A 27,753-nucleotide genomic window follows, 5' to 3' on the forward strand; every position below is an offset into this window, starting at 1 on the left:
TCATTTACAAGCACGCGGATCTCTGGCTTGAGCTAGAAAACCTAACATTAAAAAAAAACCTTAAAGAAAGGGAGTCGGTCATTCTGCAGAGCTAAAATGTCAACTGTGTAATCCCTAATCATGATTTCCTGCACAATGGAGAGCAGGCTGTTCCCCTGCCATGATGGATCCCAGTGATCATCGGCTTGACAGCCCAGACTCCCAGGCAGAGCTCCTGACGGAGCAATGCATCCCAAGTTTGGCAAGGGGACACGTGGAAAATGATGCTTCATCCCCACCGTGGCGTGAGGCAGGAGCTCCAACGGAAAATATCTGGGCTGGGAGGAAAGGGAAAGGCCAGGGAAGCTGCTGGCTCTGCTAGGAACAACAACTAAAAGATCACCCTGCCATATTCTCGTGTCCTGCGCCCTGGTCAATGATGAGGTGATGTTTGACATGCTGGGAAAACAATTCCTGGGCTCTCTCCAAGAGCAAGAAGCTGCAGCATTCCCACAAGGCTCTGCCTGGAGCTGTAAAATGGTTCAAACACCAAAGTGAGAAAATTCCCCTTTTTTGGAGCGCTGCATTTCTCACCAGCTCCACAACACCAGTTCGGTGGAAAGTTCAAGCGAAGAGCTGCAGATAAATTCCTGAGTAGCAGAAGGGGTGACAAATCCATGCTTGAAAGCCTTCTCCCTCCAAAATGTGTCATCCTTGATCCATTAGCATCCTTAGAACACTCAAACCTGGCTGTGTTCTGTCACGTTGCCATAAACCTGCTACTTAGAAGACTTGAAGTTCAATACTTTTGGAGTGTAAGGTTTACCTCCTTTACTGGAAACTGAAAGACATCATAGAACCTCAGGGAGCTTTGGGGTGGGAGGAATCCCAAGGATCATCTAATTTCAACTCTGTGCCATGGGCAGGGACACCTTCCACTGTCCCAAGGTGCTCCAGGCCTCATCCAGCCTGGCCTTGGGCTCTGCCAGGGATCCAGGGGCAGCCACAGCTGCTCTGGGCACCCTGTGCCAGGGCCTGCCCACCCTGCCAGGGAACAATTCCTAATTCCCAATATCCCATCCATCCCTGCCCTCTGGCAGTGGGAGCCATTCCCTGTGTCCTGTCCCTCCATCCCTTGTCCCCAGTCCCTCTCCAGCTCTCCTGGAGCCCCTTTAGGCTCTAAGCTCTCCCTGGAGCCTTCTCCTCTCCAGGTGAGCACCCCCAGCTCTCCCAGCCTGGCTCCAGAGCAGAGATATTAACAAGGAAGCAGAACAAACTCCACCTCTCTCACACTCTCTTCATATTTCAGATCAGGACAATTTTAGCTTCTCTTTGCCAAATTTTGTGATGTGAGAAAAATAACTTAAGTGTCCTTAAGCACTGAGGTGTGATAATGATTCTACACCACAGAACTTCTCAAATAAAAAGTAACTTAAAAATAAAACTGTAGTCATGGGAACAGGATCTTCAACTTAACATCCCCAAATTCTGGGTTTTTTTCCTCTACACCTCTGTGTTTCACCCAAAAGATGCTTTGCTTCCATTTTTCAGAGATTCAGGCATTTTAATTTCTTTCCAGATTAATGAGAATGGCCAGGTATTGGTTTTGAGGAGAGGCCCAGCAAAACCTGGATCAAACAGCAACAGCTGATGGGAGCAGCAGGGGGAAGTGGAAATGCTTAGGGATTCTGAACCTCTGGTCTTTCTAGCACTTAAAAAGGTCTCCCAGACCCCAGTTTTATCTTACTGAAAAAAATTCCTGGAGCTTTATCTTATTCCCAGTTCCCAGCCAGCATCCCATCTTCCTTCCACTACTTCTCCCATCTGAAACCAGACCTGAGGAGTTGATGGCACAACTTGGTATTTTGGTGTTTGGAGGTATTTTTCCCCCCATTGACTTGCAGAAAAAGCCCAAACAAGCAGCCCAGAGTATCTCTGATAAGGGACATTGTGAGGCCACAATGATCTCCTCAAGTGCATAATGACACAGAGTGGGGAAGGCACCCACAAGCTGTAACCTCCTGAAAAAAAATCCCCTCATGAATGGGAACGCTTCAAAAAGGGGAGAGCTGTGAACTCAACTATGTCTTAAAAAGAGTGAAATTCAGAGCAGCAGAAAGAGAAAAGGAGTGCAGCGTGCATCTGGTGTATTTTATGGGCTTAATATTCTGCCTCCATTAGGAATGCTGCCAAAAATACTTCAAAAAATGTTAAATCAAGGGAAGAGAGGATACGCTTCCTTTTGAAAAATGCTAAAATGGCATTTAGTGAGACAAAAATGAAGATAAAGCAGAGAAATTCATTTCTCTCTTCCCCTCAATTCCCTGTGCCCTCAAGGAGGTTCCTCCAGCTTTCTGAGGCTCCTCCATGCCCCCATCTGCCTGTCAGCACCCGAAGCAGTGGTGCTCTGGCCACTTACTCTCTTTCCCCTTCTCTTTGTTTTTCAGCTGCTGCAGTTTCTGCTCTCGGTGCTGCTTCTCCAGCTCCTGCTCCTGCCGGTGCTGCTCCAACTTCCTCTGGTGCTCCAGCAGCTCCTGCTGATGCTTCATGGCCAGCATCTCCTGCTGCTGCTGCGGAGAAGGGAACAGGCAAAAGGAGCAGGTTAACACCATGGGCCTTGCCAGAGCCAAAGCAGATGCTGCAGGCAAGTGACAGTAACAGTGCTCCATTCATGGCATGAAGGACAAGCACGGGCCTCCTTTCATCTCCATCACCTGATTTTAAATAAAACCCCACTAGGGCACCCTCAGTATTATTTGTTGCACAGAGAAATTGTAGAAATTGTCGCTGCCCCATCCTTGGAAGTGTTCCAGGCCAGGCTGGATGGGGCTTGGAGCAACCTGGGTTAGTGGAAGGTGTCCCTGCCCATGGCAGAGGGTGGAACGAGATGGAATTTAATGGTCCATCTAACTCAAGCCACACAGAGATTCCATGATTAATGATAAAAATAATTGCTCCAACAGATCAAAGAAATAATTATCCCAACAATTTCTCGAGGAAGGATTTTCCCTGGCCCTCTCAACTCACCCATATTCATGGGAATAATCAGGAGACATGATGTCTAATTAAGGTAATTATTTGCAAAGCTTGCATCAGATGGGACAATCAAGGCTGGAAGCACCAAACGCTCTTGCCCCAGTGCAAATCCCCCCTGGGCTCCCCATGTCCCAGAAGCTGGGAGGTGTCAGTGTCCTCACCAACCTCCAGGGAAATTTGGGGAGCAGAGGGGATTCACACAGGGCAGAGCTCCCTTTTTGGGAGAGAGAGGATTCCCCCAGGGCAGAGCTCCCTGTTTGGTTGCAGAGGGGATTCTCCCAGGGCAGTTCTCCCTGTTTGGGTGCAGAGGGGATTCACACAGGGCAGAGCTCCCTGTTTGGGTGAGAGAGGATTCTCCCATCCCAGAGATTCCCATTTGGGTGCAGAGGGGATTCTGCAGGGCAGAGCTCCCTGTTTGGGTGCAGAGAGGATTCCCCCATCCCTGTTTGGGTGCAGAGGGGATTCTCCCAGCCCAGAGATTCCCATTTGGGTGAGGGGGGATTCTCCCAGCCCAGAGCTCCCTGTTTGGGTGCAGAGGGGATTCTCCCAGGGCAGATCTCCCTGTTTGGGTGCAGAGGGGATTCTCCCAGGGCAGATCTCCCTGTTTGGGTGCAGAGGGGATTCTCCCAGGGCAGTTCTCCCTGTTTGGGTGCAGAGGGGATTCTCCCAGGGCAGTTCTCCCTGTTTGGGTGAGGGAGGATTCCCATGGGACTGAGGGCCGCAGTTTGATGCGCTGTGTGAGGGGACACCCTGAGTCCTGCCAGGCTGTGGCAAAGCAGGTGTACAAACAGCACATCCCAGCTGTGGGAGAGGAGCAAAGGGATCTCTGTGAGGTAAAAACCGCTTCTTCTTCAAAAGCAGAGCCCAAAGGATGATCTCTCACCTTGTAGTTGGGCCTGCACCCTGCCCAGCGAGGCGTGGGCCGCTCCTGGGCCTGCCCCACAGACCGGGAATGGCGGGGCCCTGTGGAGCCTCTGGAGCCTCTGGAGCCCAGCACAGCCTCCGGAGCCTCCGGAGCACGGCGCCCACCCCGCACTCTTTACGTTGGCAGCTCATAAACCAAGGGATTGATCGGAGCTGGCAGGCTGCAGCCCCAAAGGCCCGGCCTCTCCAGGGCCGTGCTTAATGGGGGCCTGTGCTCGGATACCACCCACGGCTCCCGCAGAGCCCCGGGGCAGATCAGGAGCACGGAGCAATTGTGGAATGCTTTGGGTTGGAAAGGACCCTAAAGATCATCAGCCCGTTCCAAGCCCCTGCTGTGGGCAGAGTCCAAGCCGTGGCTGTTGAGACAGGGAATGTGCTCTCTCCAAGAACATCTCAATCCATCCTTCTCCAAACCCTGCCAGCTCCTGCGTACATGACACTCCCACCCCAAAGGTTTTTCTTCTCCTTGAGCACATTTTCCTTTTAATCCCTTTAGCTGAGATTCTTTGGGTGTCTTGTAACGAGGATCATCTTGGACTTGATGATCCTCGTGAGCCCCTTCCAGCTCTGGATATTCCAGGTTCCTCTGATTAATTTGTGGCATTGCACTGTCGCAGACATCTTTTCATTAAAAATCCTTCTTTAAGAGTTTTTCTTCTTGAGAAGCTGAGAGGCTTCAAGGCAAAATGTAAACAATGATTGTCTGCTGCTGTAAAATGCAACAAGTGCATCTGTGATTAGTCTCATGTAGATATTTGGAATTAATGGCAAATCACAGCCCAGCTGGCTCTCTCTCTGTCTGAGCCACAAACCTTTGTTGATTCATCCCTTTCTATTCTTAGCTTAGCCAGCCTTTTGAAAACCTTTTCTTCTATTCTTTTAGTATAGTTTTAATGTAATATATATCATAAAATAATAAATCAAGCCTTCTGAAATATGGAGTCAAATCCTTGTCTCTTCCCTCATCCAAAGACCCCTGTGACCACTGTGACATTGCACATTTGCACTGCCCAATGTTACAGACATGGATGCACAATAAATACAAATAAAATCACACTATTCTATATAAAGATGGAAAAAAACCCACAATCTAAGAGGTATTTACAATCTGCCTGGCTATCTGCTGGAAACTCCCCATGGAGGAATCCTTGCTGCTGCCTGCTCCAAGCAGACAGGCTGTTGTAAAACACCAGCAATCCAGTTATTTTGTAATGACTGCACCTATGCTTCCCCTCTTAATTCTATTGAATTATATGTAAACAACCAAAAATCCACAGTGAAAAAAAAAAAAACCTAGAAAAGGAGGAAAAAAAATAGAGGAAAGCAGCTATTTTTGTTTTCTAATTAAGCAGCAGCTTCTACTAACACGTCTCCATTTGGGGAAAGAGTCTCTTTCCCGACTTCCAACAAGTCCACCACATGGTGGGCTTTGAGAACCTCGCCATGGAAAGTATGCAAATGAACAATATTTAATGCACAATATGGTAAAACAGGTTTTGTTATTTTTATGGAATCAGGAGCCTTTTCTCTCCATCTGCAGTCTCCTAGGCTCTGCAGGCTCTGCTTCCTGCGATGGTTTACATACATTAGGCTGCTTTAGAAGGAGCTGTGCTTTCATTGACATCTGGAGTGAAATGGGAATGAAAAGCCCAATTTGTCGCTGGATGGTTTAGGGAAGTTTCATTAGGGATGTATTGTCTCTGCTCATTCTGACCCCAGTTTCCACAAAGCCTATTCTTAATATAGTTTTTCAAATGGCTTCAAAGTTGAGAAAAAAAAAGATTAAAAAAATAAAATAATAAAGCCACGTCTCTGATTGTACCCATGAAGAATGAAAAGAAATCACTGTTGGTGTCTGCTGTAGCCTGGGAAAACAAAAAAAAGAAAATCCATCCGGGTGTCTTCTCAGGGTTATTTCTCCACACTTACCAGGAATGTTATGGGAAGACAAAAATTTAGGCTGGAGATCAGGAAAAGGTCCTACCCTCAAAGGATGATGGGCACTGCCCAGGCTGCCCAGGGAATGGGCACAGCCCCAGGCTGAGAGAGCTGCAGGAGCATTTGGACAATGCTCTCAGGGATGCACAGGGTGGGATTGTTGGGCTGTCAGGAAAAACATCCGTTTCTGGTTCATTTAAAGCAACAGAGGCAAATTAGAACAGGCACTGCCCACTCAGACCCTGTGTGTTCACCACACACAGCTGGGGCAGGGGGTTTATTCCCCAACTGTATTTCCCAAACACTGAAATCTCATTACAAAGTGATTCACAGAGGGAAACCCCTGGATCTGAGGAGCACTGTGTGACAGACACACACACGCTGCATTAGGGAGCTCAGAACATCCAAATTAGGTGCTCTTGCCAAAATCAATATTTGTAAATATTCATAACTATGGGGATTCCTGCATATGTTTAATGTCACTGCTCCCACTATTTCTGAAAACTGCACAAATGTTCAACTGTACCTGTAGTTAGTGTTGCTGGTGCTCATTTAGCATAAATTAATATTAATAAAGGTAACAGGGAGGATGCAGAGCATTTCCAGGTATTTATCAACCGTCAGCCTACCATGAGGACTCAGCCATCCAGAGCATTTTGCCACCACACTCCTCAATTGTCTTCAGAGCTCCAGCTTGTCTGCCTGGGAGGGGGACTGACACCTTATCAGTAGAGAAACTGTCACAGAGAAACCTCTTTTTAAGGGAAATGCAGCTAAAATAATTCTCTTGAGTCTTTGCAGTGCCCTCCCAGCGAGTGTGGAGTGCTGACACCAAGATCCCATTTCCCAGAGAGAACCAGGATGGATTTCATGGAGACACATTGCATTAGGACTTCCACAAGCACTCCTCCAGATGCCAAACAGGAAACCAAGCAAAAAGATCCTTCCTGCCCTCCCAGCTCAGACTGGCTCCTGGGTGTTTACAAGAGACATTTTGAATAGCAGCAATTAGTGAAAGGGAGAGCAAAATAATTGTGAAGATAAGCACAAGCCTGGGTGAACAGAAGCTGGAACACTTCTGGCTGACAGATACTCCCTGGCATGCAAAGTTGCTGTGTCCAGCTCCCAACTGCATCTCAATCCACACCCAAATTCAGCTCCAGCACGGGGGGATATCAGGGAAAGGCCCTTCTGCCACCTGTTCTGGCCAAATTCTACAGTTTGGGGGGTTTAAATCAGGTATTCAAAACGATCTTTGGGCTCAGGCTCTTTAAAAGCAAAGTCAAATTGTAGGCGAGGATGAACGAAAACTCTCGAAAAACCCTTGGCTATGGGTGGAAGCAAAGCACAGGTGCTGGGATTTCTGGGAGCTGGATTTCTGGGAGCACTGCTCTGTTGGGCTGTTTCACAGTGATCCCAATGCTGGCTGGACTCTGTGCCTCATGTTCCCCCATCCTGTTTACTGAAGTCTCAAGCTGTGGCTCCAGTTTCAGGATCTGCTCTCTCTTGGCTTCGTGGCGGCGTGTTTGGGATATCTCCTGGAGCACTGGGCAGAATAAATCAGCTGTGCTGGAGTCTAGGAGGGGGAAACATTGTGACTTCCAGCAGCAGCCAAGACACAAAGATCTGGGAGAAGGAGCACCTCTCATCTCTTTTCTGGGACACGCATCCCAAGTGCCCCCTTCCCGCCACTGGGCAGCTGACAGCCAGCTAAATCCGTACCAGAAATTCCCATGGGCAGGGAATTTTCTGCAGGGAAATGATCCCTCCCAGCCAGCAGCTCCCTGAGACTGATCTCAGTCAGACACATCCTACTGAGAATGTCTGGTGCTCAGGTTTATGAGGCTAAAATGTCTCCAGGACCGAGAATGATGGCAAGGTTCCCTTCACGCCAGCTCTGAGTGACAAGATCCCATGTTTTTCCCTTGGCAGCTTTACACATGGATATGGGATTTTGTACCCTAGTCTCCCTCTCATGCCATTACCTCTCCCAAAAGGCTGGAAGCCCTCTGAGCTCTGAATACCTCCAAAAGTTCAGCACTGGGAAAGGTTCAGCCCTTTTGTGTGAGCCTCTTGCTGCCTGACTCCCACTGCAGCCTAATTTTTCCCTTCCTCCAGAAGCAGAATATCCAACAGCCTTCCCAGAAAGAGCCAGCTCCATTTGTTGCATCCAGCACATTCAGCTCCTCCTCCAATTTTCCCCTTTAAAGGTGAGGAAAAACTCCTTTGAGTTTGCCTCATGGTTACTGCTGAAGGGGAGAGAATCAGGAGCAGGGAGTGCCCATCCCAGCATGGATGGCAATAAGGAAATCAGAAAACTTGACTTAAACCAATCCCTGTAAACCAAAAAACCACATAAAATCTTGTAAAGGAGGAGCCCTAGATATTTGATGCTAAGTAAGAGATGAGACCTCGGTCCTTGAAGGAGCAGTTACATCCTCTGTGAACTGTTTTGGGGTGTTTTGGGTATTACAGAAATTCCACATTTCTGGACATGAACAGATCAGCACTAGTGTACATTAACAGGCTAATATTCCTGGCATAACAACAGCATCTAGTGGCGTATTTTTTTATTCCTGCCCTGATTCTCTGTGTTCTCTTTGATTACTTCCAGTTATTTTATACGTTCAAAATTAAGATAAAATTGGAATTGAACATTCAGGTGTGGGAACTGCCAAAATATCTCTTCTGCCGCCATTTACTCTGAAACTCTAAACTGACCCAAAAAAATAGTCATAGAGCCCCACATATATTTTACTCCACAAAAATCCAGAGTTCCCATTGTGTTCCTTCCAGCCAACCAACCATGGCCCATCTCAGAAGAAACCAAAAGGAAACGTTTCTTCTACCAATTTCCAGTACCAATTTCCCTGGATGAGCATTCCAGCTCCACTCCTGACACCACCAGCAGTGCTTGGATGGCAGGAAGATGCCTGAATTATCCCAGTCTGATGCAGGACTCCTTCAACCAAGAGATGGGGCAGAAGCTGCTCCATGGATCTGTTGACAGAACCAACCCTTCCATGTGCAAGTTTGTCCTCACTGCTCTCGCAAAAGATCCTGACTTTGAGGCTGAGGAAAAGTCACCACCCACTCCCTTCAAAGGGAGCAAACACTCTGATCTTCCAAAAGTTTTTCCCCAGGGTTGCTTCCATCAGAAGTTAAGTTTTGCAGGATCTAAGGTGTAAGTTTTGGAGTGGGCTCGGTGTGCCAGAAAAGCAAGGCAAGGTCACCAAGAAAGAACAGGAAACTGTCTGGAAATAGCGCGAGCTCCAAGGCGCTCGAGTAGTAACAAGGCACAAAATGTTCAGTCTGGCCTTTTACCACTGACTGTACCCAGCTGCAGCTTCCTAAGATGAATAATCCTGTCATCCCAGAATCCAGACAGAGGCGGACACCTGGTATCGTTGGGCTTTTCAAGTTCCTCTTGAAAGGGATGCGGGCTGTGAGGGACAGGCGTGCTGCGGAACAGCGGCACAAAAACGAGCAGGGGGAGCCCCTCCACAGCAACTGCTGCAGGAAGACAGCACAGAGCAGACAGGCCCAGGAATGGGAGCTGGAATATCAGGGATGGGATGGAAATTGGCCTTTCCAGAGCCCAAGGCAAGCAGGTGCTTTGCAGGAGCCATGGTGCTGCCGGCAGCGTCCCTGGGGTCATGGGGAAGGCGCCACAGGAGATCAGCAGACACCAGTCCTAGCAGCAGAACTGAAACATGCCCAGCTTTCCCTGCTGAGCAGGAATCAACATGGATTGATTGAGGCCACCAAAGAGAAGCACTGGGCACTGGCAGAGCTATGCTGAGAGCAGCCCCCCTAAAGGACGATGTGATTGGAATGGGTTGGGTTGGGTTGGGTTGGGCTGGGAGGTACCCTAAAGATTATCCAGTTCCACTCCCTGCCACGGGCAGGGACACCTTCCACCACAGCCCCATCCAGCCTGGCCTTGAGCAGCTCCAGGGGTATCCTGCAGGCAAACCTGCCATTCCATGGGCAGTGGCTCCACATGAAAGCAAGGAGCAGTTTCTCCCCTCAGCATCAGCGTGACAGCTATCAAGTCTAGACATCTTTGGGAAAGAATTACATTTCTTTACAACACGGCAAAATATGTCTGGAAGATTTCCTGCAAGATTTTCACTCCCTGAAACCAAAGGAATGGCCCAGGAGTTTCACCCCGTGTCTCTGAACAAGAGGCTGATCCCTCGGATGTGTCACTATCCCTCACTCAACGTAGGAATTCATTCTGTCAAGGTTTTTCCCTTGACAGAATTTCAGGATCACTGCACAGCAAACATCCTCACAAAGCTCCTTTCCCTGCTGCTGCTTCCCTGCCCATCCTGTCTGTGCTGGATGCACTGTCTGTGCTATGGATGCACACAGTCTTTCTCAGAGGGTGGGAAAACTGGGAATGGGATTGCACAGCCACAGGTGAGGATTTCAGGCCCACGAGGAGCTGGGAGGCTCAACTGGGAGGCTCAGCCCACCACTGACAGGCATCAGCATCCCTGAGAAGTTTCCTGTGGCTGTGGCTGTAAAACAGCGGGAGCTGGGAAGAGCCCTGCTCCAAGCTGGGACACAGCAGATGAAGCACATTCCCCACGACGTCCTTCCCTCCCTGTGAGGCGCCTCTGGCCCTGCCAAAGCGCCCATCCTGCGCCTCCTCCATCCAGCCCTTGACCAGAAGGGCAAACGGAAAAGCTTTTGGTAACTTCCAGCTGATCTTGGCTGGGAATGAGTGACTCACAAAGGAAAAAATTCCCTGCCTGTTCCTCCGCGAGCAAAGGTCAGGCAAAGCTCGCAGCGGGACCTGCGGAGAGGCTTTCCACCGTCTCACCCCCTTACTCCATCCTTGGTTTTGCTCAGGAAGGCAGATGTGAAGGCCATAAATATCGTCCCACATCTGGTGAATGCATGGAGGAGTGGAAAACCCACCTGGCTGAAGGTGAGTGGCTACTGGAGAGAGGAGCAGCTGCCGGTGCCTCCAGCCTCCGGCCTCTCCCTCGGTGCCTTCTGGAGCCAGGCCTGGGCAATCTGCAGAGCTGAAAGAAACAGCCTGCCCTGCTCTGTGCAGTGAAGCCTTCAGAAGGCTTGGCTTATTTTCCCCAAACATGTCAGGGTTTTCACAGAATCGCCCAGAACGCTTTGGGTTGGGAGGGAGCACAAAGCTCAGCCCATTCCAACTCTCTGCTGTGAGCAGGGACATCTCCCACTAGAGCAGTTTGCTCCAAGCCTCGTGCCTCATCACTAATTTCTTCCTAATACCCAATCTAAACTTTGTTTCAGTTCAAAGCCATTATTCCCCCTTCTTCCATCTCTCTCTCCATGCCTGTGCTTTCTCCCACTCCTCCCCTGTGCCAAGCTCTGTGTCTATTATAGAGCCCTTCCACAAATATTGTTTCGCTCATTTCCTGGCTCTCTCCATCTTGCACCATCTTGGGGAATCCGGCACTTTTATGTGAAGGCCAAAACACAAAGTCTACAAAAGCAAGGACTGGGACACACTTGGGAAAGGATCACATGTTCAGGCAGTCATCGCCTTCTCCTCCCGCACTGGGTCAGATGATTAAAACTGAGCTGATGGAAGCAATTCCAAGCTCTGGAAAAAGCCAAAACTTCAGCTCTCCATAGGAAAAAGTTATCGACTGGGATAGAAAAAAAGGCAATCAGGCCAGCATTTTCCAGGCCAAACTTCACTCACGGAAGTGTTCCTCACACTCCTGCTTTGTTTGGGGGATGGCACGGAGGGGTGCTCAGCCCTACTCAGTTCCTGTCAAGCCAGACCAGTTCCTCTGTTCCCACCAACACCACAGCAGCAAAAGAAATAAAACAACCCCAAAGCATGACTTGTCTGTACTAGCAAAGGAGTCAGCACTGGAAACACAGGAGCTGTTTGAAAGCTTCATCAGCTGGGAGAGCTGGGGGTGGCTCACCTGGACACGAGAAGGCTCCAGGGAGAACTCAGAGGCCTAAAGGGGCTCCAGGAGAGCTGGAGAGGGACTGGGGACAAGGCATGGAGGGACAGGACACAGGGAATGGCTCCCACTGCCAGAGGGCAGAGATGGATGGGATATTGGGAATTAGGAATTGTTCCCTGGCAGGGTGGGCAGGCCCTGGCATTGCCCAGAGCAGCTGTGGCTGCCCCTGGATCCCTGGCAGTGTCCCAGGCCAGGTTGAACAGGACTTGGAGCACCTGGGATAGTGGAAGGTGTCCCTGCCCATGGCAGGGGGTTGGAATTAAATGATCCTCAGGGTCCCTGCCAACCCAAAGGTTTCAGGGATTTTATGAAATAAATATTTTGCACTCATTGATTAAAATGATGGATGCCAGGCTATAGGGGAAAAAGGCAAAGTAATCAATTCTAGACAGCACAACACACAGAGAACAGAGTAAAATGCAGAAATTCTTCCCCCTTCACTGAAACAGTTTCCAAAGCAATTCTGGGTTTAACATTATCACAGAATCACAGAATGGTTTGGGGTGGGAGGGACCTCAAAGCTCATCCCATTCCCAACCCCTGCCACGGGGTGTTCATGCCTGTGTCCACATGGGATTAAAAAAAAAAAACAAAACCCAAAAAACAAATAAATTTCTCCAAAAAGACTTCTGCATCTTCACTCAAGACTGTTTCTATATCAAACTGCACAGCTCCAGTGCTTCACTTGTAGAAGATAAATGGGTTTTATTTGTTTTAACATTCCCACCCTGCTTTTCTCATGAGCTAGGCAGCTCTGAGCCCAAATTTAAAGTTATATATTTTAATTTTCTGGGCCAAATAATTGCTTCCCTGCACTCACAGCCACTGGACTTAACACAATTGCCAGTTCTAGAGTCACCTAAACGTGGGCTGACTCTGGCACACAGAGACAAGCAGGATGTTTTCCCAGAGAAAATGCACCACACTCACACACTGGGGGATATTTTCTTTGTGAGGCATGACAGGGCTAATTGCAATGAGGGCCTGTTTGATTTTTAAAGCAACTCTGCTCCCACTGACACACTACCCTCAGAGATCACCTTGCAGGCCACCCTTTGGTACAGGATTATGCCATCCCTATTTTAAGGCTCTGATTTAGCCAAGCTTACACACAAGATGAAGAACTTCATTACCTAATGGGCTGGATATACTGTGGCATCTCAAAATTCAAGCTCAGCTTCCTCCTTAGAGAGATTTTGAGCAGAGTCAGTCAAAGCTTTGACATAAATGAGAGCAAATATGTTCCTATCACCACTGCTTTGAGCTTGGCCATTAAATGGGAATGAGCCTGCCTGATTTTTCATAGACAAACAACTACAGGCATGGACAATTACAAGGGAATAATGGAAATATTTGTCACAGGAATTCCCCATCCTTCCCCCACCCTGAGTGCTTGTGCCAGTGTGCAGCCACAGAAGCATGGGGATATGTAAATGTTCCACACACACACCCAGAGATGCACACATTGCACATCCATATATAAATATATTCACACCCAGGCACCTCCTCACCTCTGCCCTGGCCACAGCACAGAGGACTCACCAAGGCACAGGGGTGTTTGCTATTAATCCAGCTTCAAACAGGGACACTTCTCACAAAGCCCAGGTCCTCTCTGTACTAAGGAGTCTGTAAACAACACCCCATTAACTTTTAATCCCATCTTCCCCACTCTGACATGCATTTTGTATTGAAATGAAAGTTATATAAGGTTGAATCGAGGTTGGTTTTTAATATTACATTAAGGCTATTTACCATGTGCAGCACTAATCCCCCTTTGAAAAAAGGAGCCTATTACCAATTCGGAAAGCTTACGTTGCCATAGCAATACTCCAGCACTGGGAAATATTTATATAATGTCTCATGTTTTCACTTGCAACAGCCATCTTCCACACTGGACTGCCCACTGACCCTGCCTGGTGTTTCTTCCCTGTCCCACAAAGGGCACAGCACCTGCCTGGTGTCTAATTCCCAAAATCTGAGCATGTCCAGACCCACCTGCAGGCACTGCCCTGCACCCCCTGCTCCTGCAGTTCCACCATGGCCCACACGCTCAGCCTGCAGCTCGTGCTGGTGGCAAACGTCCAACGAGAAGTTCCTGTGCCACCACTCCCAAAATGTGTGAGCACAGCAGCAGGTAACCTCCTGCTAGGGTCAAATCCAATGAGGCATTTTCTGTGTTCAGGGAAGGGAATGGAGCTGGGAAGGGCATTGTCTTGGATTGCCAGGCAAATTGTGTTCTATTTGCCATCTGTATGGCAGCTGTCTTCTGTTGAGTGGGCAGTTTTCCTTATCTCTTCCACAACCAATCCTCCCTCGGGAGGGGACATTGCTGATAACAGACTATTGAATGTCACTGCATGGCTGATAAGAACTAGAACATCCCATTGGGAGATGTGAGCCCAGAGGGAGGAGCCAAGCATTGCTACCCAGATATAATCCAGAGGTTTGTGAGACACCAGCATGGCTTTCTCCACGGGATTCCCCAGAGGAACAGCAGCTGCCTCTCCTTCCACTGGATCTCCAGAGGAAGAATACATCCTTCTCTACAGATCCCCCTGCTCCAACAGAACCACCCCTGACACTGCAGGAGGGCTGCAGCCACATTTCCAATGGGACTGCCACCAACAGCCTGACCCACGGGGTGTCAGGCTGGGTTCTGACTCTGTCAGTGTTGTTTTGTACTACTGCATTGTTTATTTTATCCTTTATTTTCTTCCCTAATAAAGAATTGTTATCCCAGCTCCCATACTTTTGCCTGAGAGCCCCTTAATCTCAAATTTATAACAATTCAGAGGGAGGGGGTTCACATTTTTCCATTTCAGGGGAGGCTCCTGCCTTCCTTAGCAGACACCTGGGTTTTCAAACCTAGACAGGGCTGCAGCCCTGTGACAGTGTTCACAGGGGTCTCAGGTTGAGGGAAGAGCCGAGGATCTGACTCCATGTTTCAGAAGGCTTGATTTATTATTTTATGATATATATTACATTAAAACTATAAATAGAAGTTTATAGTTTTAATGTAGAAGAACTAGAATAGAAGAAAGGATTTCCTCACAAGGCTAGCTAAGGATAGCATAGGAAAGAATGTTAACAAAGGTTTATGGCTCAGACTCTCTGTCCGAGCCATTTGTGATGTGAATTAATGGCTGTGATTTGCCATTAATTAGAAACAACCAACATGGGCCAATCACAGACCCGCCTGTTGCATTCCACAGCAGCAGATAACCACTGTTTACATTTTGTTCCTGAGGCCTCTCAGCTTCTCACGAGGAAAAATCCTAAGGAAAGGATTTTTCATAAAAGATGTCAGCAACACAGCCCCAAGAGAGACTGAGGGAGCAGGGAACGGGCTCAGCCTGGAGAAAAGGAGGCTCAGGGGGGAGCTTCTGGCACCCTGAGAGGAGGGTGGAGAGCAAGGACAAGAGGAAACAGCCTCGAGCTGTGCCAGGGAAAGTTTAGACTGGAGATCAGGGACAACATCTTCCCTGAAATAGTGGCCAGGTGCTGGAACAGGTTCCCCAGGACAGTGGTAGACTCACCACACCTGGAATTGCTCAGAAGCTGTGTGGGACGCAGCGCCTGGGGACCGTGGTGGCACTGCTAGGTTGGTGGCTGGAATGGCTGATCCTGGAATGCCTTTCCAACCTCAACAATCCCCCAATCCCCTCACCCCCGACCCCCTTACCTTGATGTGCTCGTGCAGCTGCGCCTCGTGCTGCCGGGAGAGCTGCTCGTGCTGCCGCTGGAACTCCGCGATCAGGATCTGCCTCTGGATCTGCTGCTTCTGCTTGAGGGCCAGCAGCTCCTGCTGCAGCTGCTGCTCCCGCAGCGTGGGCTCCGTCACCGGCATGGAGAACTGGTGGTCCAGCCGCAGGTCCATGGGCACTGAGCTGGGCGCCACTTGCAAGGGCAGGGCTGTGCTCACGTCAACTGCGGGGAGAGCACGAGAGCGCGGTCAGTGGGGTCCTCACCCAGCAAAGGATGGAGCAACCGGGGTCTGGATCGAGAGCAGCACCATGAAATTCACACCATTCCCTTAGGGGGAACCAGGGACTACAGGAATTCAGGGATCAACAAGTTTTCCACCAGGCTGTGCTCACATCAACTGTGGGGAGAGCACGAGAGCGCAGTCAGCGGAGTCCTCACCCAGCAAAGGATGGAGCAACCGGGGTCTGGATCGAGAGCAGCACCATGAAATTCACACCATTCCCTTAGGGGTAACTACAGGAATTCAGGGATCAACAAGTTTTCCACTAGGCAACAGCTCCTACAAACCCATGTGTTTGTGACACGCAAAGAGCATCGTGTGTGACCCATCCGTGCCTCCCAAACACGCACACTGCTCTGTTACACTCATCCAGCACCACTGGAAATGAGGAGGATAAAGAGTAATCTGAGACTTCACAGAAAGGATTAATGCTGACTTGTCATGGATGAACTGATGGACTGCCATGCTCAGGAACGTGAGGCTCTCCCTTTAAGAAACTCATGCAAAAGCCACAATGTGTTGTTGTATAATAAATCCCAAACTGGTTTGGCTTGGGAGGAACCTCAAAGCCTCTCCAGTGCCACCCCTGCCATGGGCAGGGACACCTTCCACTGTCCCAGGCTGCTCCAAGCCCCATCCAGCCTGGCCTTGGGCACTTGCAAGGATCCAGGGGCAGCCACAGCTGCTCTGGGCAGCCTGTGCCAGGACCTGCCCACCCTGCCAGGGAACAATTCCTAATTCCCAATATCCCATCCATCCCTGCCCTCTGGCAGTGACAAGCCACAACCCCCCCTTTGCAATAACTGAACACAGCTTGTTTCTCCTAAAAAAAAAAAAAATTACTGCCATGGCATGAATGACTAAAAATCTTCTGAATTCCACCTGATTGACAGTTCTGCCTTTCACGGGTATTCTGTATTAGCAACATTTGCTCACTCTCTCTCTCTATCTCTCTCTCTCTCTATCTCCGGGGCAATCCCTCAATAACTCTGCTGAGAGCTTTGAATGAACATCATTTACAGGATAACAAAGGCTAATCCCTCAGAAACACTGAGCTTCAGCAAAACTGGAAAATAAAGGTGGGGGTTTTTTTCTCCATATCCTCTGTCAGGACATTAATTTTATCCATCCCAGGGAGAGCGTTTTCATAGGGTTTTTCTTCTCAAATATTCTCATGGAGCAGAGGTCCAGGAGCATGTTCACCCCTCCCTGCACCCAGCTCAGCCAGGGAGAAGGAGGAGGAGACTTTCTTTTTTTGATGGAACCATTTTCGGCAAAAGGTCACATTACTGGAAGTGTTGCTATTTTTCAACCCACAAGCTCTTCCCTCCACTTCCCTATTGTTTTCCTTCCCGTGGCCTTTTCTGTGCTCCCCTCTCTGCCCAGCAGGACCACAGCGAGATTCCTTGCCATGGATTGATTCTCAAGCCACAGGCAGGGATTCTGGGGAGAGCAGCACACTCTGACCCAGAGACAAGCACTCAAACTCACCTCAACACTGTGTTTGAGGTCCCTGGGGAGAGCTCAGAGCTCCTTCCAGGGCCTAAAGGGGCTCCAGGAGAGCTGGAGAGGGACTGGGGACAAGGAATGGAGGGACAGGACACAGGGAATGGTTTTTAACTGACAGAGAGCGTAGATAGATGGGATATTGGGAATTAGGAATTGTTCCCTGGGAGGGTGGGGAGGGGCTGGGATGGAATACCCAGAGCAGCTGTGGCTGCCCCTGGATCCCTGGCAGTGTCCAAGGCCAGGCTGGACAGGGCTTGGAGCCACGTGGGACTGTGGAAGGTGTCCCTGCCCATGGGGGACTGGATAGGCTTTGAGTCCCTCCAAGCCAAACCATTCTGGGATCCCACGTATTCCCCTGTGTCCTGTCCCTCCATCCCTTGTCCCCAGTCCCTCTCCAGCTCACCTGGAGCCCCCTCAGGCACTGGAAGGGGCTCTGAGCTCTCCCTGAGCCTTCTCCTCTCCAGGCTGAACACCCCCAGCTCTCCCAATCATGCAAAACTCAACCCAGTTCCAGGCAGAAGGAACACCCTACCACTTGTGACTGTGCCTTGAGATCCATTCCTCCCACTTTACTCCCCAAAAAAAAGAGCCTTAAATCGCCATTCCCTGCTGGAAAACAATCCTAAGAAAACCTGCCCAGTCTCCCATTTCCCATGCAATGAGAGTCCTGCCCCCACAGCTGCAAGGATGAGGACCACAATTCCCATTCAGGGCTGCGGCAGAGGCTGCGTCATCCCTGACTCTCGGCTATTTCAGGCTCCAAAATTCCCCTCTTTGCCGCTGACCCCAGAGCCCTGGCGAGCCCCAGCCAGCCCTCCCTGCTCAATGAACACAGCCCCACAACAAAAACCTGCCTGTGCTGCACCAGTGTTTGATGGGACACTTGAAAATTGCTTTTCTAGGCCCTGCCTCCAGAAGGCACGAGCACAATCGGAGCCGTGACGTGAGCCAAGACACAAAGACGACATTCAGGACTGCCATGAGAAATGCCAAAGCCATGAATTAGGAGACAAGATCCTGATTATGAATAACAAACTATCTCACGGTCTCTCCCTGCTTTTATTTCTTCCCTGTAGGAACAGAAAACCATCAATCTTTAAATTTCCTTTTATCCCCCCCATCCTTGGCATATAAGGAATTATTTTTTTCGTGTGGTCAAGTTAGCCTTATTTTAATTCCATGGTCGTGTTACGATGATTTTTATACTAAGTTAGAACCATTCTGCTGGTGTTTCCCTTCCCAAATAAATAAAACATGGCTGTACATCAAAGCCTGCTTGCATGCTGCACGTTAATTAAGACCTAAAGCACTTCAGTCCCCCTCAGTTGCTGGTGGAGATTGGAAATCTGACATGTCTCAGCTCGTCCTTAACACACGGAGGGGAAAAACCCAAAACACAGGGAAATGAAGCGACAGTCTCTGACCTGACAGCAAAGTGAACTTTCTACAAAAAGTATTTAATCATGGAATCACAGGATGGATTGGCTTGGCAGGAGTCTTAAAGTCATCCCATCCCACCCCCTGCCATGGGCAGGGACACCTTCCACTATCTCAGGTTGTTCCAAGTCCTGTTCAACCTGGCCTGGGACACTGCCAGGGATCCAGGGTGGGCACCCTGTGCTAGAGCCTGCCCACCCTGCCAGGGAGCAATTCCTAATTCCCAATATCCCATCCAGCCCTGCCCTCTGGCACTGGGAGCCATTCCCTGTGCCCTGTCCCTCCAACCCCTGTCCCCAGTCCCTCTCCAGCTCTCCTGGAGCCCCTTTAGGGTCTCTGAGCTCTCCCTGGAGCCTTCTCCTCTCCAGGTGAGCACATCCAGCTCTCCCAGCCTGGCTCCACTGGAAAAATTAAAAACATTTCACATAAAGACATTACATTTCACATAAGGCATTATCAGGGGACTTTGTATGTGTAGATTCTCCCACACTTCAAAATGGAAAATATCTTCTCCATAAGTCCCAAGTGCTTTGGAAGGGATTAGGGGAAGGTGACACTCTAAACCTGTGAATACACTTTTCAATAAAACTAACAGTAATAATTGAATTTTCTTCCCATTCTCTGTTACAGCATTTTCATTCTGGTCTTTAAAGGATGGAAATACAGGTTTGAGTCCTGAAAGCACATTAAAATTTTAAATCAAAAAATTCAGTATGAGATGCACCAAACGAATATTTAAATTCAAACTCTGTTTCAGCATAACCTTTACTTAAGGTTAATTTTAAAAATATTCACAGAATCCTAGAACCATAGAGGGGTTTTGTTGGAAGAGACCTTAAAGACCATTACATCCCAGCCCCCTGCCACAGGCAGGGACACTTTCCACTAGACACAAAACTGAAGGATTTTTATATCAAATGTTGTGGCCAAAATTGCTCTTTCCTTTCTTTTTTTTTTTTTTTTTTTTTCCTTGATCTTATACTTTTTTTAAATTAAATTTAAGCAGCACAGAAAACTGCCTCTCACATTTGAAATCCAACATCACCTTCAAAGGGAAAGTGCAGGAAATGCTTTCCCTGAGCTCTCCCTCCCTGCGGCACAGAGCGAGTCCTGCTGAACACAAACAGCTCCTTCCCATCTCCTCTTTCTGCAACAATTCCCTTTGGAGAAGGGAAAGAAATCCCATCAACCTCCCCAAACCTGCTGCAAAACTTCTTCCCAGCTCCTCTTTCTGCAACAATTCCCTTTGGAGAAGGAAAAGAGATCCCATCAACCTCCCCAAACCTGTTGCAAAACTTCTTCTCAGCTCCTTCCCAGCTCCTCTTTCTGCAACAATTCCCTGTGGAGAAGGGAAAGAAATCCCATCAACCTCCCCAACCCTGCTGCAAAACCCCAGGGAATGAGAGTCTGCTCAAGGCTGGAGGAAGAAATCAGGACACATCCCACCTGCCCATGGCAGAGAAAGCCTGGGAGATTCTCAAAATCCCAAGAAAAGGGCATTCCAACCTCTTCTAGTGACTCTCCAGTGCCTGGTGCCCTCCCAGATCACTGCCCTCCAGGAATGAGATGTTCCTGGTGGCTGACACTCCCCAGCCAGGGCTTTTCAGAGCCCATGGACTCAGCTTCTCCCTCTCTCCCACCCTTTCTGGGCCGGGGCTTTATTCCCAGCTAATGAGTTTGCTTTTTAATTACTGCTGTGCCAGCCGTGCCCTCGGGCCAGGCTCTGCCAAGAGCAGCACGTCAGCCTTTGGGCACCCACAAAAAGCAAACACAAAGCCAGAGGATGTGCTCAGAATCCCAAACTCTTGGCTGATGCCATCAGATCATCCCCATCCAGCTGAACCACCCAGCAGGATGCTGAGGAAGTGTGAGCATGGATCTCCCCCTCTCAGCATTATTTCCAGCTCTTTCATCCCCAGGGAAAGGCAAAAAAATCCTGTGTTTATTCCCTGACTTTATTCCTCAAGGCTGTCCTCAGTGTCCAGCAACAGTTTTGGATTTTTAAATAATTCCCTGTGTTTTGAAAGACATTTAAACACCAAGTTGCTGCTGGCAGGAATGCCTTGGGCATATGGGGAGCGTGACGTTGGCTCTGAATCCTCAAATGCCGTTCCTATAACCCATCACCCCAGTTTGCCTCCAGAACTAGCCTGGAAAGGGAGGTGAACAGCAATTGCTGACTCTGAGCACAGCCAAGGGAGCACTTGAGGTGGTTTATTCTGGCAGGAAGCTGTGTGCCAGTCAAGCATCACTGGATTATTGTGAATTAAATCCATCCCCTCTCCCAGCAATGGCTGGAGCGCTGGGATCCCCTCTGACCCAGGGATCCTTTTCCAGCAGGGCCCCCCCTCCCCAAATTGCTAAAAACCCCCCGAAACACAGCGAGATGGTGAGATCAGAGCTATAAATAGCACTGAGCTGCTGCAGTATCTGACTGCAGTGCAGGATAAAAGCAGTGGATTTTGTGGGGAAGCGGAACGAAGCCGTGGCACAGCACCCTCGGAGCTGGCTCCATCTCCACACATCCCAACCAGAAGGAGAAATTAACAGGAGAGGGGGGAAAAACACGTTACCAGCTTCACTCAATTCTGCATTTTTATCCTCTAGACAAGATTGTGCCAAGCTGGACTGGAGGAACCCCAAACTTGTCCAAGAGCAGGTCAGGGCAGGGCAGCTCCAGGACACCAACATCCCACCGAGCATCGTGCAGGGGCAGGATCAGGGCACAGTCCTGCCCCTCTGTGGATCCACACCAAATTAAAGAACTATCACAGATTTATGGAATGGCCTGGGTTGGAAGGAGCCTTAAAGATCACCTGGTTCCAAACCCCTGCTGGGTGGGACAGCGGGAGGAAACAGTTCCTTCTGTTTCACTCAATTCTTACCTCTGTTATCCCATTTCCAAGGACCAGAATGCCAGGGAGGGCATTCTGGGCAGGAATTAGCCAACAAGCTTGAGCACCACAGCCCAGTTGGACCAAAGGCAGGTCAGCACCCTGGGAATTTTGGGACAGCCCAGGTAGGTGCTGCAAAGGCAGCCTGGACCCTGTCTGGGAGCACAAGCTGGGAGTAAACAGCAGCCGAGGTTTCCTACGAGCTCCACGCACGCTGCAGCTCGGCGAGGGCTGGAGTCACTCCCTGCTCAGGGAATATTTCCTGCTCTGTGAATGGGAACTGAAATTAATCATCCCATCAGCCATGGAAACACATCGTGAGGCAGCACTCCGCAGGCAACAGATGGAGCTTTAAATGTCACTCACTCATTCATTGCGAGGAAACTTCTCCCTGATTACTATCGAGACCTGCAGACAGAAACAGGGTGCAGAGATTCTGCATTTCTACATATCCAGCTCTCCTGAGCCTAATTCCTGCCCTGAACAGACCTCATCAGCATTTATTAGGAACCTACACAGAAATTTTATTCGTGACGATAAGGAAGCCAAAACTTGAAGAGCAGACCACTTATCCTACTAGCTCCATCTTAGATTTAAAGCATTAAAAAATGTCTCTTCACTTGAAGAAAAAGAAAACCCACCAAGCTACATTCACAAAAGACAGAAAACAACATTTTCCAGTAACATTTTCCAGTGTTTGCAAGGAATCCCAGAATGGCTTGGCCTAGAATGGATCTCACTCCAACCCCTCTCACCTCAGAGCAGGACATCAGAGTTTGGAAAATTATAAACTCCCATGGATAAATATCCAGGGGTATTTCCTTAATGAGAACATGGAGAGTTCAAGGTCCGCACCAAAGCCTTGATGGCACAGGCGTCTCCAACAGAGATGTCTCCAGCAGATGAGCCTGTGCAGGACAGAGCAGCTCCAAAGGGAGACACTCCAGTTTCTCCACCTCCTCTTCAACCATTATCCCAACTTTATCTCCTTGCTGGTTTCATCAGTGACATCTCTAACAAATGAGTGTCTTGGATGGAGCCAGAGCTTTTTGTGAAATTAAAGATAATGGAATGAAAGGAGTCGGCTTGGACTATTTTTCATTTCAAACTTCACACAATTGTGGGAAACCTTTCCTGGAGGTTTCCTTGCATGGCGTGGATAAGCAAAACCCACTTGAGTTTCCATTGAAAAAGATCCCCAATCTAAATAAATAATAAATAATAAAACAGGAAACAACAAAAATAAATGTACAGCTCTTCTTAAAAGGCTCAGGAAGCTGTGGCTGTCCCTGGATCCCTGGAAGTGTCCAAGGGCAGGCTGGACATTGGGGTTTGGAGCCACCTGGGATAGTGGAAGGTGTCCTTGTCCATGACAGGGGGTGGGACCGGATGATGTTTAAAGCTCCTTCCAACCCAAATCATTCCAGGATTCTGTGATTCCTGGGAATGTAATTTCACCTGCCTCTTTGCTCCAGGCATTACCCAGCAACTGAACCTCTTTGATCCATCTGTCTTGCTTTCAGAACAGGAAACTTCTCTCCTCAGCAGATCCCCAGGACCAAATGCAGAGTTGGAGGAAGCCCAGCTGCACTTCTGTAGAGACAAACCCACATGGATTTCTCACATGCTTCTCTCTAATCTCACTCTGAACTTCCTTCAAGGGAAAATGACACTTTGGAGAAGAGAATTAAACATGGAAGAGATGGAGCAGGAGCCAGAAAGTCTCATTCTGAGATTACACAGTAAAAACTTCCCATGAGAAAAAAAAAAAAAAAAAAAAAAAAATTCCACCTGGGACACCTCCCACCATCCCAGGTGGATCCAAGCCCCATCCAGCCTGGCCTTGGGCACTGCCAGGGATCCAGGGGCAGCCACAGCTGCACTGGGCACCCTCACAGGGAACAATTCCTAATTCCCAACATCCCATCCATCCCTGCCCTTCCTCAGCCTTAGGCCACTACCCTTTGCCAAAAGAGAAGGTGAAACAAAATTCTGAGGAATTTCCTGTCCCACTGTATTTCAAACAGCAAATAAATGGTTCTTATTAGCAGGAGAGTGAGTTCATTTGTGTCACCAGCCAAGGGACTCCCAGCTGTCCAACAAGCCCCAAAATGTGCAATGCCATCTCCTTCATCATGACAAAAATAAAGCAGCAAAAGGAGCAGCTAAACAACAAATTGTAATAGGAATGCTGTTCCACAGCTTTTGAAAACTCACAGAGAGCTCAAAGGCTGCAGTTTTAAGTAGAAATCCAGACCATGGTGGAAGAGAAGCCCACCCAAATGGGCAGGAAGCCCACAGCTTCCTGTAGACCCCTCTGGAAGGGCTTTACTTCCAAATAATGGATTTAGTCAGGTACCAGCTGTGTTAGGACCACAATCATGCTTGTTGTCCATTCAATACAATGAAGATACATGTTAAAATACCAAAAAAAAAGGCTTTTAAGAGAGTGTCAAACACAGGCAGCTTCCTAGAGAAATTCAAGTAACCTCAACCCATTCAAACCCCTGGGTAGCACAGGGAAATGGCTTTTAGGGAAAGGTGTTTTTCCTAAAACATCTTTTTATTTTGACAGGACAGGCAGGGGTTGCCCTACTTGGATGCACACACCAAAACACATGCCTGGGCTAAGATTTCTCTTAAAAAACAGACATTTGCCATTTTTTTCCCCCCAAGACCCAGCAGATGAACTGAATACATGAAAACCCAGAAAGCTGCTCCCCAAATCCTAAAGGATGAGGGCAGATGTGCACTGCACTCTGTGACTGTGTTCACAGAGGGAAGAGACGAGGATCTGACTCCATGTTCCAGAAGGCTTGATTTATTATTTTATGATATATATTACATTAAAACTATACTAAAATAACAGAAGAAAAGGTTTCATCAGAAGGCTAGCTAAGAATAGAATAGCAAAGAGTGATAACAAAAGCTTCTGTCTCAGAGAGTCTGAGCCAGCTGACTGTGATTGGCCATTAATTAGAAACAACTCTATGAGACCAATCACAGACCCGCCTGTTGCATTCCACAGCAGCAGATAATAAATGTTTACAATTTGTTCCTGAGGCCTCTCAGCTTCTCAGGAGGAAAAATCCTAAGGAAATGATTTTTCATAAAGTATGTCTGCGACAGTCACACACAGGCAGCTTCGTAGAGAAATTCAAGTAACTTCAACCCATTCAGACCCCTGGGCAGCACAGGGAAATGGCACAAAAACACTTTTTTATTCTGGCAGAACAGGCAGGGATTACCCTATCGGGATGCACACACCTGGGCTAAGATTTCTCTTAAAAAACAGAAATTTTCCATTTTTTTCCCCCCAAGACCCAGCAGCTGAAATGCACCCATGAAAATCCAGAAAGCTGCTCCCCAAATCCTAAAGGATGAGGGCAGATGTGCACTGCACTCCCCATGGCACCAGGATTCCCCACATCATGGATGGCTCTGCTCAGAGGGAGCTTTCCCTTGGCATTTATCCCCAAACCACTGACACCAGGTGGCCTCTCAGACATGGCACAAAACCTCAGTGCTGCTTCTGCTGAAAACCTGCCCAGCCTGTGGCATTTTCCTTCCAGGTGCTGCTCCTCAAACAGAGCCAGACCACGCAGGGATCAGCCTGAAGACGAGTTTTAACACAACAACGCACCAGGCATGGTTGTGGAGAGTTTTGAATATTTCTCACAAGGAATCTCACTGGGATTCTCCATCTCCACCCTGCTCTGCTGAGAGCCTATCTGCAGTTCCAGCTCTGGAACTCCCAGCACAAGAAGGATGTGAAGCTGCTGGAACAAGCCCAGAGGGTGCCAAAGGATGGAGCCAGGCTGGGAGAGCTGGGCATGTTCACCTGGAGAGGAGAAGGCTCCAGAGAGACCCCTGAGCCCCTTCCAGAGCTGGAGAGGGACTGGGGACAAGGCATGGAGGGACAGGACAGAGGGAATGGCTTCCCAGGGCAGGGATAGATGAAATTCCTGGCTGGGGGCAGTAAGGTCCTGGCACAGGGTGCCCAGAGCAGCTGTGGCTGCCCCTGGATCCCTGGAAGTGTCCAAGGCCAGGCTGGATGGGGCTTGGAGCAGCCTGGGACAGTAGAAGTGGGGTGGCACTCATGAGCTTTAAGGTTCTTTCCAACCCAAACTATTCTGTGATTCTCTAAATGCTGTTTTTCAGCTCAATTTGCCTTCCTAAGGAACAAACAGCTCCATGAATGAACACAGAGAGCAGCTTAATTTTGTTCCTGGGAGCTTCTAGACTGAAACCTCACACTTCTTTTATGAAAAGCTCTGAGCTGGGTGGTCTCCTGCTGAGCATGGTGAGCAGCTTCCCACACCACAACACACCTACACTGCATCTACTACAGCCCCAGCAAGAGGGGAGCGAGTCCTCCCTTGGAAATCCTGATAAATTCTGGATTATCTTGCTTAAAAATGCAACTTCAGCTGCAAAACTTGGACCTAATACAGGGTTTAGGGATTCTGGCAAATTAAATGGTGGCTGCCTCTTTCAGTGGGAGGCTACAACTCTGCTCCAGCTACGTTCAGGCACCAAACTTCCCTGCCAAGGAGTAGACTGCAGCCTGATCCTTCCACAAAAAGAAACAGGATGCTGTGAGCAGCCCGAAGGTGAGAGACATAAAATATCTGTGTAAGGATGGAGCTCCTGTATGTACCCAAAATAACAGTGAGTCACTTCTCAGAGCACTGGGAGAAGATAAAAGGCTCGGGGAAGGAGCTGAAGAGGGTTCAGAGATTCAGCTGAGCGAGGCTTGGGAGGACACCAGGGACAAAAGGCACTTGGGAAGTTGGAGAAAGAGATGAAAAGGACATCCAGGCAGCAGCTGAGGAACAGCTGCAGGAGGCAGGCTGAAGAGGAAGGCTTTTAAAAGCAAATCCGAGGAGGTTAGATTGATTCAGTGAGAGAGAGATGGCAATGGCTTATCTGCTGCCTCCCTGAAGTACTACACACCCTGGGTATTAGCAATAAATGATGGAAATGGGACATCCAGGTTTGCTTCAGCATTCCGGGCCAAAACACTATGCAAAAGAAGCTCCAAAGAATACAGATAATCACTGCCAGAACCTTCCGTAGGTAAAACTTCTGCTTGACACACAGCTAATCCCTTCTCCACTGAGCAAACCACACCTTGCATTAACTGTGTTTGATTTTCAGGGCACTTTAATGAAGCTCTGCACTCTGCAGGGTCATCCCTCAGATTTAAGAGCCCATTCCTCCAAAAGACTACAGAAACAAGTAATTCTTCCAGGGAAAGCCAGACCAGCTGAAATATTTAAATGTGATTTTTTTTTTTTTTAGGATTTCCCTTGTCTCTTTGTGATATTTTAGAATATTTAAATTTTTTGCACATCTACTTATTTATAAATGAAATTTTTATGACTTGCGCTCACCTAGATGGGATTTTTTAGAGTGATTTTTCACCATGAGTGAAAACACTACCCAGAGCAGCTGTCCCATCCCTGGAAGTGTCCCAAGGTTGGATGGGGCTTGTCCTTGCACTAGCCCAGGTTGCTGCATCCATATTTTCTACGTGAACCCCATGCTATGCATATCCCAATGTTCCAGAAGCCCACAGGACATGGTGCCTATGAAAGCCCCTCTGCCTCCCAGCTGATTAACCCAAGGAGCCAACACAGGGAACAGCATTTCCAAAATGCCATTATTACCATTTTTTTGCATATGGAAAGGTCTTGCAAAGAGATGGATTCCTGCACACGGCTGTGTCAGACCACCCCTCTCAGCAAGGGAAATAAGGAGCCAAACTCCAAACACATTCAATCCTGCATCAGTGCTTCCAGCCCAAAATAAAGCTGCCTGCAATCACCACAGCCTAATCCTCCCCTGATTCCTCCTGTTTCCATTCCCATGTTTCCACTTCACAGCTGATTTGCCTCAAGTCTGCTTCTCCCAGGGCAGCGGCCTTGAACTGCAGAGCCCTGCCTTGGCGGGGACCGTGAGACAGCCCCAGCTCCTGGCCACGGATCCCAAGCCCTGCAGATTTCCTAAGGACCTCACTGTCCCTTCACAAGGTCCTCGAGGTCCAGAGGTGATGCTTGAAAAATAAGGGAGCTGT

At 48.8% G+C, this 27,753-nt stretch overlaps 1 protein-coding gene across 1 annotated transcript in view; it reads right to left on the reverse strand.

Moving 5' to 3' along the window:
- The window catches only part of HDAC4 (histone deacetylase 4), a 178,311-nt gene that overhangs the window by 66,217 nt on the left and 84,341 nt on the right, over positions 1–27,753 (reverse strand). The window contains exons 4-5 of the mRNA XM_058809255.1: positions 15,532–15,776; positions 2,399–2,549 (exon numbers count right to left, since the gene is read on the reverse strand). Coding sequence (XP_058665238.1) covers positions 2,399–2,549; positions 15,532–15,776 — 396 coding nt within the window. The remainder of the gene's footprint in view (positions 1–2,398; positions 2,550–15,531; positions 15,777–27,753) is intronic.

Source organism: Ammospiza caudacuta, chromosome 8 (genome assembly GCF_027887145.1).
Source record: "Ammospiza caudacuta isolate bAmmCau1 chromosome 8, bAmmCau1.pri, whole genome shotgun sequence".
Taxonomy (NCBI): domain Eukaryota; kingdom Metazoa; phylum Chordata; class Aves; order Passeriformes; family Passerellidae; genus Ammospiza; species Ammospiza caudacuta.